At 52.0% G+C, this 18059-nt stretch overlaps 1 protein-coding gene across 1 annotated transcript in view; it reads right to left on the bottom strand.

The window, feature by feature from the left end:
- Nucleotides 1–6209: 6209 nt before the first annotated feature.
- Nucleotides 6210–18059, bottom strand: part of Col5a3 (collagen type V alpha 3 chain) — a 53249-nt gene continuing 41399 nt past the window's right edge. Inside the window, exons 46-67 of the mRNA XM_059267403.1 lie at nucleotides 16550–16657; nucleotides 15685–15738; nucleotides 15455–15508; nucleotides 15320–15373; nucleotides 15117–15170; nucleotides 14348–14455; nucleotides 13466–13519; nucleotides 13248–13301; nucleotides 13016–13069; nucleotides 12620–12673; nucleotides 12370–12477; nucleotides 12182–12235; nucleotides 11143–11196; nucleotides 10870–10977; nucleotides 10545–10598; nucleotides 10428–10463; nucleotides 9615–9668; nucleotides 8632–8830; nucleotides 8433–8545; nucleotides 7800–7868; nucleotides 7238–7477; nucleotides 6210–7135 (exon numbers count right to left, since the gene is read on the bottom strand). Coding sequence (XP_059123386.1) covers nucleotides 6989–7135; nucleotides 7238–7477; nucleotides 7800–7868; nucleotides 8433–8545; nucleotides 8632–8830; nucleotides 9615–9668; nucleotides 10428–10463; nucleotides 10545–10598; nucleotides 10870–10977; nucleotides 11143–11196; nucleotides 12182–12235; nucleotides 12370–12477; nucleotides 12620–12673; nucleotides 13016–13069; nucleotides 13248–13301; nucleotides 13466–13519; nucleotides 14348–14455; nucleotides 15117–15170; nucleotides 15320–15373; nucleotides 15455–15508; nucleotides 15685–15738; nucleotides 16550–16657 — 1884 coding nt within the window. The 3' untranslated portion in view covers nucleotides 6210–6988. The remainder of the gene's footprint in view (nucleotides 7136–7237; nucleotides 7478–7799; nucleotides 7869–8432; nucleotides 8546–8631; nucleotides 8831–9614; nucleotides 9669–10427; nucleotides 10464–10544; nucleotides 10599–10869; nucleotides 10978–11142; nucleotides 11197–12181; nucleotides 12236–12369; nucleotides 12478–12619; nucleotides 12674–13015; nucleotides 13070–13247; nucleotides 13302–13465; nucleotides 13520–14347; nucleotides 14456–15116; nucleotides 15171–15319; nucleotides 15374–15454; nucleotides 15509–15684; nucleotides 15739–16549; nucleotides 16658–18059) is intronic.

Genomic DNA, 18059 nt, shown 5'->3' on the forward strand with positions numbered 1-18059 from the left:
GCTATGTGAGATTCTGTCTTAAATAGAACAGAATATGCTGGGTGTGGTGGTGCACAGCTTTAATCCCAGCACTCGGAGGCTGAGGCAGGAGGATCTCTGTGAGTTCTAGACCAGACTGGCCTACAGAGTAAGTTCTAGGACAGCTTGGGCTACACAGGGAGCCCATGTCTCAAAAAGAAAAAAAAAAAAAAAAAAAAAAAAGGAAAAAACCCAAAGAGTATGTGTTGAGCCCAGCTGAGGCATCCAGTTTTGCTTCTTGCTTGTGTGGTGACAGGTTAAGTGTATGTGGAGCACGTGAATTCACGTGCACCTTAGTGTGAAGGCCAGAGGACAACTTCCACCATCATGTCTCAGGTGCCTGTCTTGCTTTCTGTGACAGGGTCTCTCACTGGCCTGGAGACGGCCCAGCAAGCGAGGCTGGCTGCCCAACAGGTCCCATGGATCCGTCTGTCTCTGCTTCCTCAACTCGGAGGTTACAAGCACAAGCCACCATGTCTGGCTGCTTTTCACCTGGCTTCTGGAAATCCAGTGGAGTTCCTCGTGCTTGTAATCCAAGCCTGTACTGACTACGCTAGGGCTTGAACTGTTTATTGTTTTATTGAGACGGACTCTCATGGAGCCAAGGCTAACCCCAAGCTGAGGATTATGTTGGAGTCCTGATCTTCCTGCCTCCACCACCCAGGTGCTGTGATAACAAGCAAGTGCCAGGACATCTGGGTCATCCCACGCTGGGAAAGGAACCAGGTCTTCATGAACGATAGGCAAGTCCTTTGCCAGCTGAGTCCCGGCTCCAGAAAATTTTCTTATCATTATTCCCTAAGCGATGACTATTCACACAGCATTTACACTGTATCAGGTATTATAAGACATGTTTTATTATCTGCATTTATGTATTTGTGGTGCTGGGGATGGATCCCAGGGTCTTACATATGCCAAGTGAGTACTCTACCACAGAGCCGCTTCCCTAACCCCTTGTTGTGGGGTGGGGGATTCAAGGCAGAGACTCTGTCTGTGAGTCTGTGTCTAAGCCTTAAAAAAATATTCTTTTTAGGATTGGAGAGATGACTCAGTAGTTAAGAGCACTGACTCATCTTCCAAAGGACCTGGGTTCGATACCCAACACCCGAATGGTGGCTTACAACCATCCCTAGCTCCAGTCCCAGGGGATCAGTTGCCCTCTTCTGGCCTGTTGTGAGCACTGCATGAACACAGTACACAGACACACAAGCAGGCTAAACACCCACCCCATACACACACACACACACACACACACACACACACACACTTATTGTTTTTTGAGACAGAGTTTTGCTGTGTATCCCTGCTAGCCTGGAACTCACTATATTGACTAGGCCAGCTTTGAACTCAAAGATGCACCTGCCTCTGCCTCTCAAGTGCTGGGTGGGATTAAAGGCATGAGCCTCCACCACCCAGCTGCCAACAAAATTTTTAATTGCACTTACTCATTTGTGGTATGCGTGTGTGAATAAGTGAGGAGGTCAGAGGACAGCTTGCAGGAATTGCTTCTCTCCTTCACCAAGTGTGTTCCAGAGATTGAGCTCAAGTCATTGAGCTTAGCAGCAAGCACTTACCCACACTCACCCCAGCCCTTTAATTCCATGTATGTAGAATGTCCAGCAGAGGTGGATTTTTGGAAACAGAATAGTGAGGCTGTCTAGGGATGGAGAAGAATAAGCAGTGCTTATGGGTACGGGATGTTTTTCTGGGGCGATGTGGATATACTAAAATTATGGTGATGGTAGGGCAAGTTTAAATTTACTAAAAACCACTTAATTGTATACCTTAAACAAGTGAATTACATGCTGTGTAAATCATAACTGCACAAAGCTGTTTTTAAAAAACCCCAGGCCAACATGTAACCCTCAAGTCCCTCCAACCCCCCCTTCATCTCAGCCGACTCTATATTGAGTCCCAAGCTGCCCACGCTAGCTGAAGTCCCTTTAGCCCCCACAGAGGCACAGCCCACCAGGGAGACCAGTCTCATCATCACTGAGACAGGACTTGTTATGTGGCCCAGACTGATGTCAAAATCATAATCCTCCTGCCTTGGTCTCTCTATAACAGGCCCCCAGACCTCAGCACAACTGATGCCATGTTAGAGGCATCATTCTGACCTTAAAACTCAGCAGGTATACCCACCAAAATAGCAGCAAAGACCCAAGCCATTGAAGACCTGGACCACAGTCCCAGGAAACAGGAAAGTCCCTAAATGTACCGACGTTGCCTTCTGGCTTCTACTTCTGCTTCTTGCTAACTGTTCTTGCTAACTCAAGTGTGTCAACCAGGATGTGGACTTTGTGTGTAGAAAAAAAACAAAAACAAAAACAAAAACAAAGAACTGTGGGGATCCAGGCTGCATGATTTGGGCAAATTACCAGTGCAGCTGCCTGCAATACTTGACCGTGAATTACACTCGTGTGTGTGTGTGTGTGTGTGTGTGTGTGTGTGTATGTGTGTGTGTGTGTGTATGTGTGTGTATGTGTGTATGTGTGTGTGTGTATATGTGTGTGGTGTGTGTGTGTTTGCACACGCGCATCTGTGCCATGGAGCATTCGTGGAGGACAAAGGACAGCTCTGTGGAGTCGGTATCCTCCTTCCACCTTCCCACTGGCCCCAGGAATCAAGCTCAGGTTCTAAGCTTGCAGTGTGTTAAGTGCCTTTGGCAACTGGTCCATCTCTCTGGTCCCCCAGTTCTAGCCTTTCCCACTCATCACTCCACCTATAACTCAAACGGCCCTCCTCACTCCACAGCCACAGGCTCATTCAATGTGGAGGAAGTCAGTCTCCAACTCCAACCACTTCCGTTTGCACTTTCTGTTTGTTTTTTTGTTTTTCAAGACAAGGTTTCTCTGTGTGGCCCTGTCTGTCCTGGAACTCGCTCTGTAGACCAGGCTGGCCTCGAACTCAGAGATTCACCTTTCTCTTCCTCCTGAGTGCTGGATAAAGGCGTGCACCGCCACCACCTGGAGCACTTTTTTTTTTAAGGTGGTAGATTTGGAACCCAGAACCTTGCACATGCCAGGCAAGCTCTCTACCACTGAGCTGCAGCCTTGCCCTCAGCTTCAGGTGAATTCACCCAGCTTGGTTTCCAGCCTCCAACTCACAGCAAACTTCAACTCCTAGTTCAATTCTTTCCCCTCCAGACTCACCCTGAACTGTCACCCAAACCTTACACTGCTCACATCACCTCCAACTTTCACCATGTCCAGTGGGAACCTCTGGATCCATCATCTAGGCAAGCCAGAGACTGTCCCCTTGGGGACTGGGACTGCTGCGGAGTGCTGGCCTAGCATGTGAGGCCCTGGGCTCCATCCTCAGCAGGCCATTACCCAGCTGTGGGGAGAATGCCTGTGCTCCCAGGACTAGGGAGGTGGAGACAGGGAGATCAAGGGTTCAAGGTCATCCTTGGCTGTATAATGATTTCAAGGCACTCTGGACTACATGACTGTCTTTGAAGAAAAAAAAAAAGAGAGAGAGAGAGAGAGGATATTTTCTTTTTCTTTTTTTTTTTAATTTTCTTTTATTTATTATGTATACAATGTTCTTTCTTCCTGCATGTCTGCCTGCAGGCCAGAAGAGGGCACCAGATCTCATTACAGACGGTTGTGAGCCACCATGTGGTTGCTGGGAATTGAACTCAGGACCTCTGGAAGAGCAGCCAGTGCTCCTAACCGCTGAGCCATCTTTCCAGCCCGAGAGAGGATATTTTCAGCTTCTACAGTTGGTCCCTGGATGTTTGAATCTTTTTTCATCTTGCTTTTTGTTCTCTGATAGAGTCTTTCCTTGTAGCTCTCCTGGAACTCACTCTGTCCACCAGGAAGACCTCAAACTCACAGAGATCCTCCTGCCTCTGCCTCCCAAGGACAGGGATTAAATGAACGCACCACCATCCCTGGTCTATTTAAATCTTAAATTTTTATTTTTACATATTTTTATTGGGAGGAAGAGCACACAAGCCTATGGAGGTCAGAGGACAGCTTGCAGGAATTGGTTCTCTCCTCCCACCATGTGAGTGCTGGGGACTGAACTCAGGTCACCAGCACTGGTGACAAGCATCTTTAGCTGCTGAGCTATCTTGCCAAGCCCCATGAAATGAATATTAAACATTCCCAAAGCAAGCCAGGCATAGTGGCCCAGGCCTTTAGTCCCAGCACTCAGGAGGCAGAGGCAGGCAGATCTCTGTGAGTCTGAGGCCAGCCTGGTCTACAGAGAGAGATCCAGGACAGCCAGGGCTATACACAGAGAAACCCTGTCTCGAAAAACCAAAAAAGAAAGTCCTCCAAAGCCTCTTATGTTGAAGATTTCATCTCCAGTTGACAGTGGTATCAGAAAAAGTTCAGGTGGGGCCTGGTTAAGGAATTGGGTCATTTGGGGAACCTTGAAAGGACCTCAAAAACATGTCTTCCTTCCTCTCTTTCTCTCTCTGATTCCTGATTGTTGTGAGGTGAACAGCTCTGCTCCCCCATGCTCACCACCATGTGCTCCTCCGTGCTCCCCACCATGTGCTCCCCCATGCTCCCCACCATGTGCTCCCCCATGCTCCCCACCATGTGCTCCCCCATGCTCCCCACCATGTACTACCCACCATGTGCTCCCCCATGCTCCCCACCATGTACTACCCACCATGTGCTCCCCCATGCTCCCCACCATGTGCTCCCCCATGCTCCCCACCATGTGCTCCCCCATGCTCCCCACCATGTACTACCCACCATGTGCTCCCCCATGCTCCCCACCATGCTCCCCACCATGTGCTCCCGTCACGTGCTCCACCATGTGCCCTCACCATGTACTACCCACCATGTTCCCTACCATGTGCTCCTCACTATGTCTCTGCCTCACCGCAGGTCCAAAGTGCTGGGACCAATCACAGGCTAAGACGCTCCCACAGCACAGGCTTAACCCCACACTTCCTCCTTCTGGCTTCAGATGCTTCATCACAGAACTGGTCAGCCCAGGCCCTTGATTGACAGGTCCTTGGCTTCTGTGATACATGATATTCAGAAGCCATTCCTAAATAATTAGGACAGGTGGCCAAGGACTGGTAGACAGCTTGGTAAAGTGCTTGTTTCACAGTATGAAGGCCTGAGTTCATACCCAGAACCAAGGCTTAAAAAAAGCCAAGTGCGGTGGTGTGTGTTTGTAACACTAACACTGAGAAGCAGACACGGGCCAGCCAAGATAACCTGCTTGGCAAATTTCAAGCCAGTAAGAGACTTTGTCTTAAAAAAAGAAAGGAAAGAAGGAAGGAGGGAGGGAGGGGAGGAAGGGAGGGAGGGAGAGAGAGAGAGAGAGAGAGGGAAAGGAAGGAAGAAAGGAAGGAAGGAAGGAAGGAAGGAAGGAAGGAAGGAAGAAAGAAAGAAAGAAAGAAAGAAAGAAAGAAAGAAAGAAAGAAAGAAAGAAAGAAAGAAAAGAAAGAAAGAAAAGAAAGAAAGAAAAGAAAGAAAGAAAAGCCAGAGATGGCTTAGCAGGTATGTTGTGTTACTGCCAAGTCTGAGGACCCAAGTTCAATCCCTGGAACCTACTTGGTGGAAAGGAGAGAACAAATTCCTACAAGTTGTCCTCTGACCTCCACACGCATGCTCTGACCTCCACACGCATGCTCTGACCTCCACACGCGTGCTCTGGCCTCCACACGCATGCTCTAGCCTCCACACACGTGCTCTGGCCTCCACACGCGTGCTCTGGCCTCCACACGCGTGCTCTGGCCTCCACACGCGTGCTCTGGCCTCCACACGCGTGCTCTGGCCTCCACACGCGTGCTCTGGCCTCCACACGCGTGCTCTGGCCTCCACACGCGTGCTCTGGCCTCCACACGCGTGCTCTGGCCTCCACACGAGTGCTCTGGCCTCCACACGTGTGCTCTGGCCTCCACACACATGCTCTGACCTCCACACGTGTGCTCTGACCTCTACACACATGTTCTGGCCTCCACACACATGCTCTGACCTGCACACGCATGCTCTGGCCTCCACACATATGCTATGACCTCCACACTCATGCTCTGACCTGCACACACATGCTCTGACCTCCACACGCATGCTATGACCTCCTCACAGGTACTTTCTGACCGCCTCACAAGTGCTGTGACCTCCACACACACGTTGTGACCCCTACACACATGCTGTGGCATGCTGCCACCACCCCCTACAAATGAAGATTTTTAAAGAGAAAAAAAGGAAAAAAAAGAGCACAGTTTCTTGGTTTATTCTTGAGATGCCGATTTTGCCCTGTGACCTGGGGAGGAGGGGTGCATAGTGGATGAGAAAGGGTAGAGATCCTTCTGGAATCTCTCATCATATCCCAGACTTCCTTCAGAAGGAAGCAGATTAAATAGACCACAGACCATTCATTCCTCTTTTCATACAGTTCCCAGTTACGAACAGGCCAGCACCATATAGGATCCTGATTTGTGCCCAACATCTTGGTCCCCAGAATGCTTGGGGACCTAGGAGTGGGGCGGGGTGGGGAGAGGAGAGTGCGCAGAGCTGGGTCAAGGGAGCAGAAGAGCGGCACATCTGGGGGAGGGGGAGTCCCACTTTGATCTTGCTTTACCTCGTACTCCAGAATGAATAGGAATGAGAGGGAAGAGTCCCAGCCAGGGATCAGGAGGTATCCAGTGCTTAACTATGGGAAGGATAGCACCAAGAGGTATGAAGGGCACTGACAGCGGGGTGGGGAGGCAGGTGTGGGGGCTTTCATCAGCTCTGAGTTACAAGCTCACTGTATGGAAGTCTGGGGAGGCGGGTGGATGGCGGGGAGACAGAGCCAGCACACAGTTGGTTATGCCACCTGGGGTGAACAGGAGGGAGCTGGGCTCTCCACCCTCACCCCCCACAGGGGAGAAGGAATAGACAGAGTCACACAACCCTGAATCCAGAGTCCCTGGTGATAAATAGAATGGCCGCTAAGCCTCAGCACCGAGTAGCCCCATGTGGGCTCCCTTCAACTTCCTTCCCACCGCAAAAGCTCAGCTGCTAAAGCAGATGGGGCCAAGTTCAAACCCAAACTTCTGGTTCGTCTGGCCAAAGTCAATGGCAGCCACGTCCCACAGAGGCAGAAAACCCACATGAGAAGAGCTGAATTCGAAGAGGGTCTTCGCCTGTCCCTTCCGGAGCTGGCCACGAGAGGGCACGGAGGTGAGTTAGAGAGAACGTGAGTGGAGGCTTCTCTGCTCCACCCTAGCCAGCCCCCTGGCCCCCTGGCCCCCTGGCCTTACCCGGCAGCCATCATGGGAGACCTTGACGGTAGCTGCTGCTGTCTGGTTGAAGGACAGCTCTTCCCAGTTGGTCCCTCGGAAGCGGATGGAGCGCCTGTGGTCACCCGCAGCTTCATCCAGCCAGGCCACTGAGTTCTGGCAGGAGTAAGTGAACCTCTGATGGGCTGCAGCACTCAGCAGCTTCAGGAAGGTCAACTGGACCACGTTCACTGGGGAGCCATCAGCGTCCACGTAGGAGAACTGCAGTGAGGCAGAGGGTGAGAGGTTCCTCAGCCCAGGCTCCTGTGAGGAACGTACCTCCCAGACTCGGTTCACCGGCACACCTGACACTTCTACCAAGTCTCAATAGCCCAAACTGGTCTCGAATTCCTGATGTAGCTGAGGATGGCCTTGAACTCCTGAAGTTCTGGTTTATGTGGTGCTAGGAATGGAGCCCAGGGCTTTGTAGGTAAGTGCACGTCCTTATCTGTCTATCCTGTTTATCTCACCCCTCACCCTGAATTCCCACACCAGTTCCCATAACTTCTCATGCCATCCTCCAAGTCAGCCTTTGGCAACCCACCTTCTTCCCTCTGCGGAAGGTGCTGTACCAGTCTCCAGGCTTCTCTCTGGACCAGGAGGCCAGTTTTACCTGAGGGAGGATGGGAAGGTCATTGGGCACCAACCCAAGTCCCCTCTGCCTCCTCATACTGGACATCGTGGATCATGGATGCCACAGGCAATGCCCTCAGCAAGGGCACAGCAAGGGGGCTGGCGGGTGGGTCCACAGCTCCCTCACAACCACATGTAGCGATTTCCAGCATTCTCTGTGGTGATTGGGTGGAACCCAGGGCCCATGGAACCCATGCTCAAGTAGAGGGGACAGAAGACTTGGTACCGCTAGGGAATGGAGCCTGGGGCTTTGCATGTTCTTTAAGCTTCGGGGATGAAACCCAGCCACCCCACCCTACCCCTGCCCCTGTGTATGCTTGGCAAGCACAGAGGATGGGACCCCATGGGTGCTGGGCAAGTGCTCTGTTGCTGGGCAGCACACTTGCCTTGAGGTTTGCATTTAGGTCCTCTACTACAGGATATTACTTGACACAGGCAGGGGTGGGGTGGGGGGTATGTGTCATCCTGTCATCAGGATAAGGCCCCACAAAGTAGCCAAAGATGGAAGAGGTGAGAAAGAGACAGGATGGCTTCCTTCACTCACCGTCTCAAACTTCTTGTCTGGATAGAGACAGGTCTCCCCTCCGGCAGTGAAGTTGCAGAAAACCTTGAAGGCATCCTGTGAGCAGCCCTGGTTGGGGTCAATCCAGTAGTCTCCTACCGCAGAGCCAGACCCAAATGGATCAGTGGATATGAATGCTGAAATGCTCGCTTGCCCTTCCCGGGAGGGACCTAGACCTCACCATCTGGCAGGTGTGGGTGGTTGCGGTGAAGCTCGTGGCATATGAGGCCTGGGTGTTCGGCCGTGCCAGGAGGTCGCTGCAGCTGCTCCAGCTCCAAGCTCAGCGAATTGAGTGAGGCCACCACCTCCTCCATCCCTCCTTCCAGAGTATCCAACACTGAGCGGCGCCTTCGCAGGCTGTGCAGCTCAGCAGGGGGACCCTGGACTCACAAGGGAGTGGGAATGGAGGAGGAGAATCAGATAGATGCACAGACATGGGAGGCAGAGATTCAGAAGAAGAAGAAGAGGGGCAAGAGGGGAGGGCAGGAGGGAAGAGGGAGATAATGAAAGAAGTGAAATAGATATTGAGACAGAGATGGGTAGAGGGATGGAGATGCAGGGAAGGAGAGGCGGAATGGAACAGCCACACCCGAGGGAGAAAAGCCCAGGTCACAGCCTCACAAATGGCCCCACTGGGACTGCCACAACCCCCAAGCCCAGACTGTCTTTGAAGGTCTCTTTGGGGTATTTGTTTTTGTTTTGTTTTTTAAGATTTATTAATTTATTTATTATGCATCCAGTATCCTGCCGCCGTGTATGCCTTCAGGCCAGGAGAGGGCACCAGATCTCGTAGATGGTTGTGAGCCACCATGTGGGTGCTGGGAACTCAGGACCTCTGGAAGAGCAGCTAGTGCTTTTAACCTCTGAGTCATCTCTCTAGCCCTACTTGTTTGTTTTGAGACAGGGTCTCATGTACCCTAGGCTGGCCTCAAACTCACTATAGCTGAGGGTAACCTTGAACTCCTGATCCTCCTGCCTCCACTTCCTCAGTGCTGGAATGACAGGTGTTCACCCCCACCCCACACACTGTACTTCACTCCTCCCAAGGCTTTCAAGGAACTGCATTTTTGAGCCACAGACTGGAACACTGGGCTGGGTTCTGGGAGACCCATTAGGAATACCCCAAGCCTGATTCCTGCTCTCCTCCAGATTCTGGGAACTCACCGGGGGGCCAGGGGGACCCGCTGGTCCAGTGTCTCCACGAGGACCAAGAGATCCCTGTGGGAGAGATCACTTTGGAATGACTCCTGTCAGTGGAGACCTGGTTCTACAAACACAAACACATGCACATGCAACATGCACACACATATATACATGCACACATACATAGATAAACCACGCACACACATACATCTGAACACATGAGTTCACTTGCACACACATGTGTGCATACACACCCACACACTTGCAATCACATACACATGCATGTGCATGCATATACAACTGCGCATGTGTACACCCATGTATACATGTAGACATGCATATACACTTCTCTAGAAGCCTCTCAAGCCCCCAGACTCCCACATTAAACTCCCCATTATAGCCCCCCACTTTCCCCAACACAGCCCCCCTCATTCCTGACTCACATTCCCCCTTTAAAACAGCCCCCTTGAACATTTTTCTCCCCACCCAGGGCAAGGCACACACATATATACGTGTGTCCATACATTCACATATATGCACACACGCAGGTCCCAGGAGAGGTTCCCAGTGTCCTGCACTAAACCCAAGCTGTGTATTTCCTTCCCTTGTCCTCTGAAATCAACACACAGCGTCTCCTGCAAGCCACAACTTAGTCAGCAGAACTATTTCCTTTTAGAGCAGTTCAGAAACCTACAATGCACAGCACCTCAGACTCCAGGAATGCAGCCGTAGGGGCTGAGCACAGGAGTGAACCAATGGACAATGGCTGGGAGGGTGGGCTGGAGAGGGGTGGGGAGCTGGGACATGGAGACCCAGGGGGGCAGTGTCACTCACCGGGGACCCCTTGGAGCCCTTCTGTCCCAGAGGGCCCTGTGGGAAGAGATAGGAATGCTGAGGTCCCAACCCCGTCCATCACGGTGACCTCTCCATCCCACCAATCCCCACACTCACCACCACACCTGGGGGACCAGGGTGACCTAACGAGCCAACCGGACCAGGAAGACCCTGGAAAGGGGACATTGGGGTCAGCCTTAATGGGGTTCAGCGCTATGACCCAGACATCTTTCTGTCCACTCAGAAGAATGCCTGAAGTCATACACAGACTCCCAACTCTTCTAAAAGGCCCTCAAGCACCCAGACATAGCTTCCTACATGACAGTCCCAGTTATAGGCCCCCATCCCCACACACAGCCCCTCCCATTCCACATCCCCCACCCTTCAAACCACCCCCTCTGAATAATTTTTTTCCCATGCCCAGGACAGGGCACACACTCACGGTGTCTCCCTGGGGGCCTGGAGGACCCTGCACTCCTGGCAGCCCCTGATCACCTTTCTCACCGGCCTCCCCTGGGGGACCGATGAGGCCTATTAGCCCAATGTGGCCCTGAAAGAGAAAGGTACACCAAGCAGATATGTTGGGAAATTTTTTCTCCTGGAGCCTTGGAAGGGATGATTTGGGGAGCAGTAAACACCCAATTCTCCCAGCCCTCTGGCCAGGGCAGGAGGTAAAGGTGAGGGCGATGTGGGGAACAACAGGAGACAGGCTTACCTTCTCCCCCTTGGGGCCAGCATCTCCCTTCAGCCCTGGGAGGCCAGGGGGGCCCTGGGAAAAGATGAGGTTCAGCTTAAGATTCCTTGAAAACTTGGGATGGAAAGGTACACCAGGGGACCACCCAGCTTTCAAGTGCAAATGACCAGGGATGGGACTATGGGGCAGTCAGGAGACAGGAGGGGTGGTGAGAAAAATGGGGGTGGGAGGGAGGATGGCTGAGGATGCCAGGAGTCAGGGTCAGCAGGAGCGGTCAGTGTAGAGCACCAGGATGGGGTCAGTGTAGAGAACAAGATGGAGGTCAGTGTAGAGAACAGGATGAGGGTCAGTGTAGAGAACAGGATGGGGGTCAGTGCAGAGCACCAGGATGAGGGTCAGTGTAGAGCACCAGGATGGGGTCAGTGTAGAGAACCAGGATGGGGTCAGTGTAGAGAACAGGATGGGGTCAGTGTAGAGAACAGGATGGAGGTCAGTGTAGAGACCAGGATGGGGGTCAGTGTAGAGGACAGGATGGGGTCAGTGTAGAGAACAAGATGGGGGTCAGTGCAGAGAACCAGGATGGGGTCAGTGTAGAGGACAGGATGGAGGTCAGTGTAGAGAACAGGATGGGGGTCAGTGTAGAGAACAAGATGGGGGTCAGTGTAGAGCACAGGATGGGGGTCAGTGTAGAGGACAGGATGGGGTCAGTGTAGAGAACAAGATGGGGGTCAGTGCAGAGAACCAGGATGGGGTCAGTGTAGAGAACAGGATGGGGTCAGTGTAGAGAACCAGGATGGGGTCAGTGTAGAGAACAGGATGGGGGTCAGTGTAGAGGACAGGATGGGGGTCAGTGTAGAGGACAGGATGGGGGTCAGTAGTGAGTACAGGCCATTGGTGTGAAGGCTTGGTGTGTAAGGTCAGTTAGAAGGGTGGTCAGGATGGGCAGATGGATGGCAGTGAGGGGCTAGCCTGTACCATCAGCACCACTGCTCACTCAGTGTCCCTGGATGCCTAGTGTGGCTTTCTGAGCTGTGACCACAGGGATAGAGAAGTCTCTTACCAGGGGCCCTGGAGGGCCTATCAGCCCAGGGGGTCCCAGGAGGCCTGGTCCACCCTGAGGAGGAGACAGAACAGAGGTGTCCAGTGTGAACATTCCATCGTCCCCCAGGGTTGGCTCCTCAACTGTGATGACGCCCCAAGCCAGAAGCCCTGTCCATGCTGTCTCCTCTCCACTTTTACATCACTTACCACAGGACCAGGGATCCCTGGAAGACCATTAGGCCCAAGCCGTCCAGGGGGCCCTCGAGCCCCAGCGGGGCCTGTCCTGCCTGGGGGCCCGTCAGGACCAGCATCTCCCTGAAATGAACAAGGATGGGGAAGGCAGAGTCAGGGGACTGCCTGCTGACATCTGGAGCCTCAGAGGGGAGGGTGGGCCTGCTTCTGGTGAATGACCTCTTGCCTCTGGTGGCACAAGGACCCATCCCAAGTGGGTACTCACCTTGGCTCCCTTCTCTCCCTCTCTGCCTTCTGGACCCATGCGGCCAGGGGGACCCTGGGGAGAGAAAACGTGAGGGTCAGTGTGGAACATTCAGGTTTATGTCAAGAACGGGTGTGTGGGCTGGCAAGGTGGCTAGGCAGATAAAGAACGTTGCCTGAGACCCACATGGTAGGAGAGAATGGACTCTCATAAACTGTCCTCTGACCTCCACAGATCACTTTGTGGCACATTCACACACACACATGCACACTAAATAAATAGTAAATAAGTAAGTTAATTAATTAATTAATATAATTTCAAAAATTTTAAGAAGAGTGGGGCATTGTGGAGGTGGGGCTCTTGCACTGCCTAACATGAGGTTGACGTGAGACCCTTGGGCAGCAGATCATCGCTCACCCTCTTGCCAGGGAGCCCCCGGGCACCAGGTTCGCCTGAAGCTCCAGGTGGCCCCTGTTTAGTAAGAGAAGCCACAGCATCAACTCACAGCTGAAGACAGTCCCACAGCACCACCCACCTCCTCCTCCAACCACTCACAATCATGGGGCTCCTGCAGAAACCCTAGGCACCCCACTCCCGTCCACCAGAGCTACGCCATCCCCAATACTACACCCTCGTGCTCCCCACTCACCGGTCCCCCAACATCACCAGCATCTCCCTTCTCCCCTGGGATGCCATCCATACCCTAGGAGGGGTACAGTGGAAGAGTCTTGGGGTAGGTATGGTAGAGGTGGGGCTGGAGAGGCAAGAGGTCACTCGTGCCTCTTAGCTTGTCCAGGTTTAGGGGGATGGGGTAGACGGAGACACATTTAGGGAACATATTGGACTACAGGGACAGCTGACACCCACCGGAACTCCAGGATCTCCTGGGGGTCCTAGATCTCCAGGGAGTCCTGTGGGGCCCTAGAATAAAAATGCTTACTGATCACACCTCAGAATGAGTGAGGAGTCATTCCTTCATACCCCAGGTAATGTCCCCAGACCAGCTGCAGGGGACACGTTACAAACAAAACACAAAATGAAGGGCTGGGTTTTTATAGTTCAGGCAGTAAAGTGTTTTCTCCATGCGTAAGAGGCTAGGCGTGGGGCCAGCAGGAGGGCTCCACTTCTCAATTATATTTCCATATTTCATTCACTCATCCATCCATCCATCCATCCATCCATCCATCCATCCATTCATTGTTTCATCTATTCATTTAGTCTTTATCTGGGTAGCTCAGAGAATTAGAAAATAGGAAGAAGAGGAGCTGGAGAGATGGCTCAGTGGTTGAGAGCACTGGCTGCTCTTCTGGAGGACCAGGATTCCATTCCCAGCACCCACGTGGTGGCTCACATCTATCTGTATGACCCTAATCCCAGAACATCTGACACCCTCTTCTAACCTGTGCACATGTGGTGCACAGACATACATGTAGGCAAAATACCCATACACATAAAATTTTTTTGAAAAAGAACAATTAGCCAGGTGGTGGTGGTGCACACTTTCAATCCCAGCACTCAGGAGGCAGAACCAGGCGGATCTCTGTGAGTTCGAGGCCAGCCTGGTCTACAGAGGGAGATCCAGGACAGGAACCAAAATTACACAGAGAAACCCTGTGTCGAAAAACCAAAAAAAAAAGAAAAGAAAATTTAAAAACAAACAGGAATAAGAGGTGCCGGCCTATCTTAGGGATCAGGCTTTAATATAACAAGAACCCCACATTCTCTGCTTTTTCTCCTCCCAGGACTTACCATGTTCCCTTTAGACCCGTCCTCTCCAGGGGGTCCCTTCTTGCCTGGAGGTCCAGCAGCCCCTGATGGACCCGAATCCCCCTTTTCGCCTATTTCGCCTTTGGGCCCCTTTGTAGAAACAAAGGTCAGAAGTCAAAGGTCAGAGAGACATGTTCTCTTCAGGGTGCACCTTGGATAAGGACACTTGCCTTGGAACCCTGACAACCCGGGTTCCATGCCCGGGACCCATGGTGGAAGAGAACTGACCTCCACACATGCGCAACACTCTCGCACACAGTAATGAATATAATATAGGTATCTGTAAAGATTAGCAGGGCTGGAAGGTGTCCCAGTGGTTAGGAATACATACTACTCATGCAGAGGACCCAAAATCAGCTGCTGGCACCCACACAGGCAGATCACAACCACCTGTAACTAACTCCAGCTCCAGGGGATCTGATGCCAGAGAACTAGAGCTGAGTCAGGGATGATGTGGTCACCCACAGGTCTACCCTAGTGCGTGTGCTGCCCTTGGGCACATTAGATAACGGTCCCCCTCTGCGTCCCCCAATTCAAGGTTTGTCGTTTGGATTTAAAGCCCTAGCTGTCCCCTCAGCCCTGCACCCTTGTGGGACTGTATATAGATTCCCTGAGATCTTCCCAGGGGAGCGTCTTTCTTTCTGGGATCAAGGATGCTCTAAGTACCGCCTGGAGGTCATGGTAGCCTGACATGCTCAAGGTCAGCAGCTCCCTATGGTGAGTACAAGGGCAACGTTCTGTAGGGACTCACAGGGATGCCAGGAATTCCTGGGGGTCCAGCGTCTCCAGTATTCCCTGGCTCACCCTGTGAAAGGCAAAAAAACAAAAACAAACAAACAAAAAAAAAAAAACAGGAAGCAAGGAAAAATAGGGAGAAGGGTCCCCATACAGCTGTAGGCAATAGGGACAGGCCTTGTCCCCTCCATCCTGGGCAGGCTCAAGCTCTCCTCTTACCTTCTCACCCACGGCACCAGGCTGACCTACTCCTCCAGGCAGCCCTGGAGGGCCCTGGAGAGAGACAAGGGGAGTGTGAGTCCCTGGAAGTGTGGCAGATCCACAGAAGCATTCTGCCCATATCAGAATTCTCACCTCTGATCCACTGGGCCCAGGAGGACCCCGAGGGCCTGGAGCTCCATGAGGACCCTGTCAAAGAACCAAATAGTGTGCAATGAACCCCCATGACTCCACCAGAAAGGCTACAGTGGCCACAAATAGCCTATGTGTGTGATCCTTAAGATGACAGTGCACCCTGTGAGCTTTCAGACAGATCAGTGGTCACTCCCATCCCCCATCTTCCATATCCCCTAGCAAGTCCATACCATGGATCCCACATCTCCAACCTCGCCCTTCTCCCCGGGAGGGCCCGGCAGCCCCTGTGAAACAAAGAGAGAAACAGTAGTACAGACAGCTGGTGAGGTGGCCCATTGGGTCAAGTACCTCCTGAACAAGAGTGAGGACCTGAGTCTGGATCCCTAGAGCCCGTTCTCAAAAGGCCAGACACAGCAGAGCTTGCCTGTAGCTCCAGGCAGAGACAGGAGGACCCCTGGAGCTTGCTGGTGGCCAGTGGCCAAATCAAAGAGCTCCAGAGTCAATGAGACACAGTCTCAAAAATAAGGTGTGGAAGGTCGTCGAAATGGCTCAGTGGGTGAAGGTGCTTTCCACCAAGCCTGACGCCCTGAGTTTGATTCCTGGGACCCACATTGTGGAAGCAGGACTAGCTTGTTGTCCTCTGACCTCCACACACGTGTGCTGTGATAGCACGAATAAACATGTGAGCACACACACACACACACACACACACACTAAATGCTAAAAAGAAAATATTAGATGGAGAACAACAGAGGAAAACAGTCTCAACTCACCCTCCACATGCACACATGCCAACCTTCGTATTTTAATTTGTTTGTTTGTTTTGAGGTAGACTCACCAGGTAGCCCACTGGCCTGGAACTCTACATAGACCAGGCTGGCCTCAAACTCACAGAAATCCACCTGCCTCTGCCTCCTGAGTGCTGGGATTAAAGGTGTCTACCATTACATTCAGCCCTCTGAGCTTTTCATTTCTATAAACCACTCTGACTCAGGGACAGCAACAGACAAACACACACACAAACACAACACACACAAAGATTGGAGCTCGGGGTGAGGGGATGGAGAGGTGGTACCCCCAAACTCAAACACCGACCTGCAGACCTGGGGGACCAATTACACCTACAAAGCCTCGGACTCCATCATCTCCCTTCTGCCCAAAGAGGCCAGGGGGTCCCCGGCGACCCTGAGCCCCGTCAGCACCCTGTGAAGAAGATGGGGACAAACACGTTGGTGTCCAGATCAAAGGTTGCAGAAGGGTCAAAGGTTAGGTCGGAGGCTAGTGGATGGAATAAAGTCTGGTGAGAGTCAGGTTTTAGTTTGATGTGGAGTTCATGCTGAGGATCAAAGTCGGAGGAATGAAGGTACCAGGTGACAGTCTAAGTTAATGACACATGCTGAGTCAGGACTGTGGTTCAAGTAAGGTTATGAGCAGAGTTTGTAGGGGTTGAGATGGATTTTAGGGATAGGTTGGAAGTTAGGACCTAATATGGTTTGGTGACCCTCTGACCTGGACCATCAGGTCGTTCATCAGTGACAGGGTTCCTAAGGGGGAGGTGGCCAGGAGACGAGAAGATAAAGAAGACAGAGAGCCGGGGTCGGGAGGTCTCGCACAGGCTGTCTTACGCTAAGCAAGCTTATTAGAAAATGCAGCATCAAGATGGCGGTGGTGGCGCACGCCTTTAATCCCAGCACTCGGGAGGCAGAGGCAGGCGGATCTCTGTGAGTTCGAGGCCAGCCTGGGCTACAGAGCGAGTTCCAGGACAGCCAGGGCTGTTACAAAGAGAAAGCCTGTCTCAAAAAATCCCCCTCCCTACAAAAGAAATAGAGCATCTTATATACATTTTTTTCTGAAAGGGAAAATGGGACAAGGTCAGCAGAAAGCTGTAACACAATGGAACGAAGTCAGAAGAAGCTAATCAGTGAGCGTTAACGAGGGGGCACAGGGTTCCTCAGGGGTGTCTTTGACCAGCACATAGCAGCCCTGGGCCTGATGACTTTAGGGTCTTTAGGGTGGAAAGAGTTGGGGTCTTAGGATCTGAAGCCGCAGCTCCCCCAAGGCCCTGGCCCCAGTCCATTGCTGGCTCTGACAACCATGTTCCTGGTTTAGAGGAAGAACTATGTTCTTTCTCCATATATCAGGGCCTCAGGGAAAGATTTGGATCAGCCTACTCAACAAAACCCAAAGGTGATGTATTAGAACCTTGATCCCAGAATTCATATGTTGCTTTGAGACAGGCTCTCACGGAGCCCAGACTGACGTCAAAGTCACTTTGTAGCTGAGAATGACCTTGAACTCATGACCCTTCTGCTATGGAGTGCTAGGGATGAAACTCGGGACTTTGTGCATGATAGGCAAGCACTCTGCCAACTAAATCACATCCCCAGCCTCCTTCCAAGTTCATATGTTGTGGTGGTTTGAATTAAAATGTCCCCCATAGGCCCATAGAGAGTGGCACTATTAGGAGGTGAGGCCTTGTTGGAGTGGGTGTGATCTTGCTGGAGGAAGTGCCACTAGGGGGTGGGCTTTGCATCTCAGTGTGTCTCAATTCTCTACCTGCTGCCTGCAGATCCAGATGTAGAACTCTCAGCTACCTCTCCAACAC

The sequence above is a fragment of the Peromyscus eremicus genome, chromosome 7 (genome assembly GCF_949786415.1).
Source record: "Peromyscus eremicus chromosome 7, PerEre_H2_v1, whole genome shotgun sequence".
Taxonomy (NCBI): Eukaryota; Metazoa; Chordata; class Mammalia; order Rodentia; family Cricetidae; genus Peromyscus; species Peromyscus eremicus.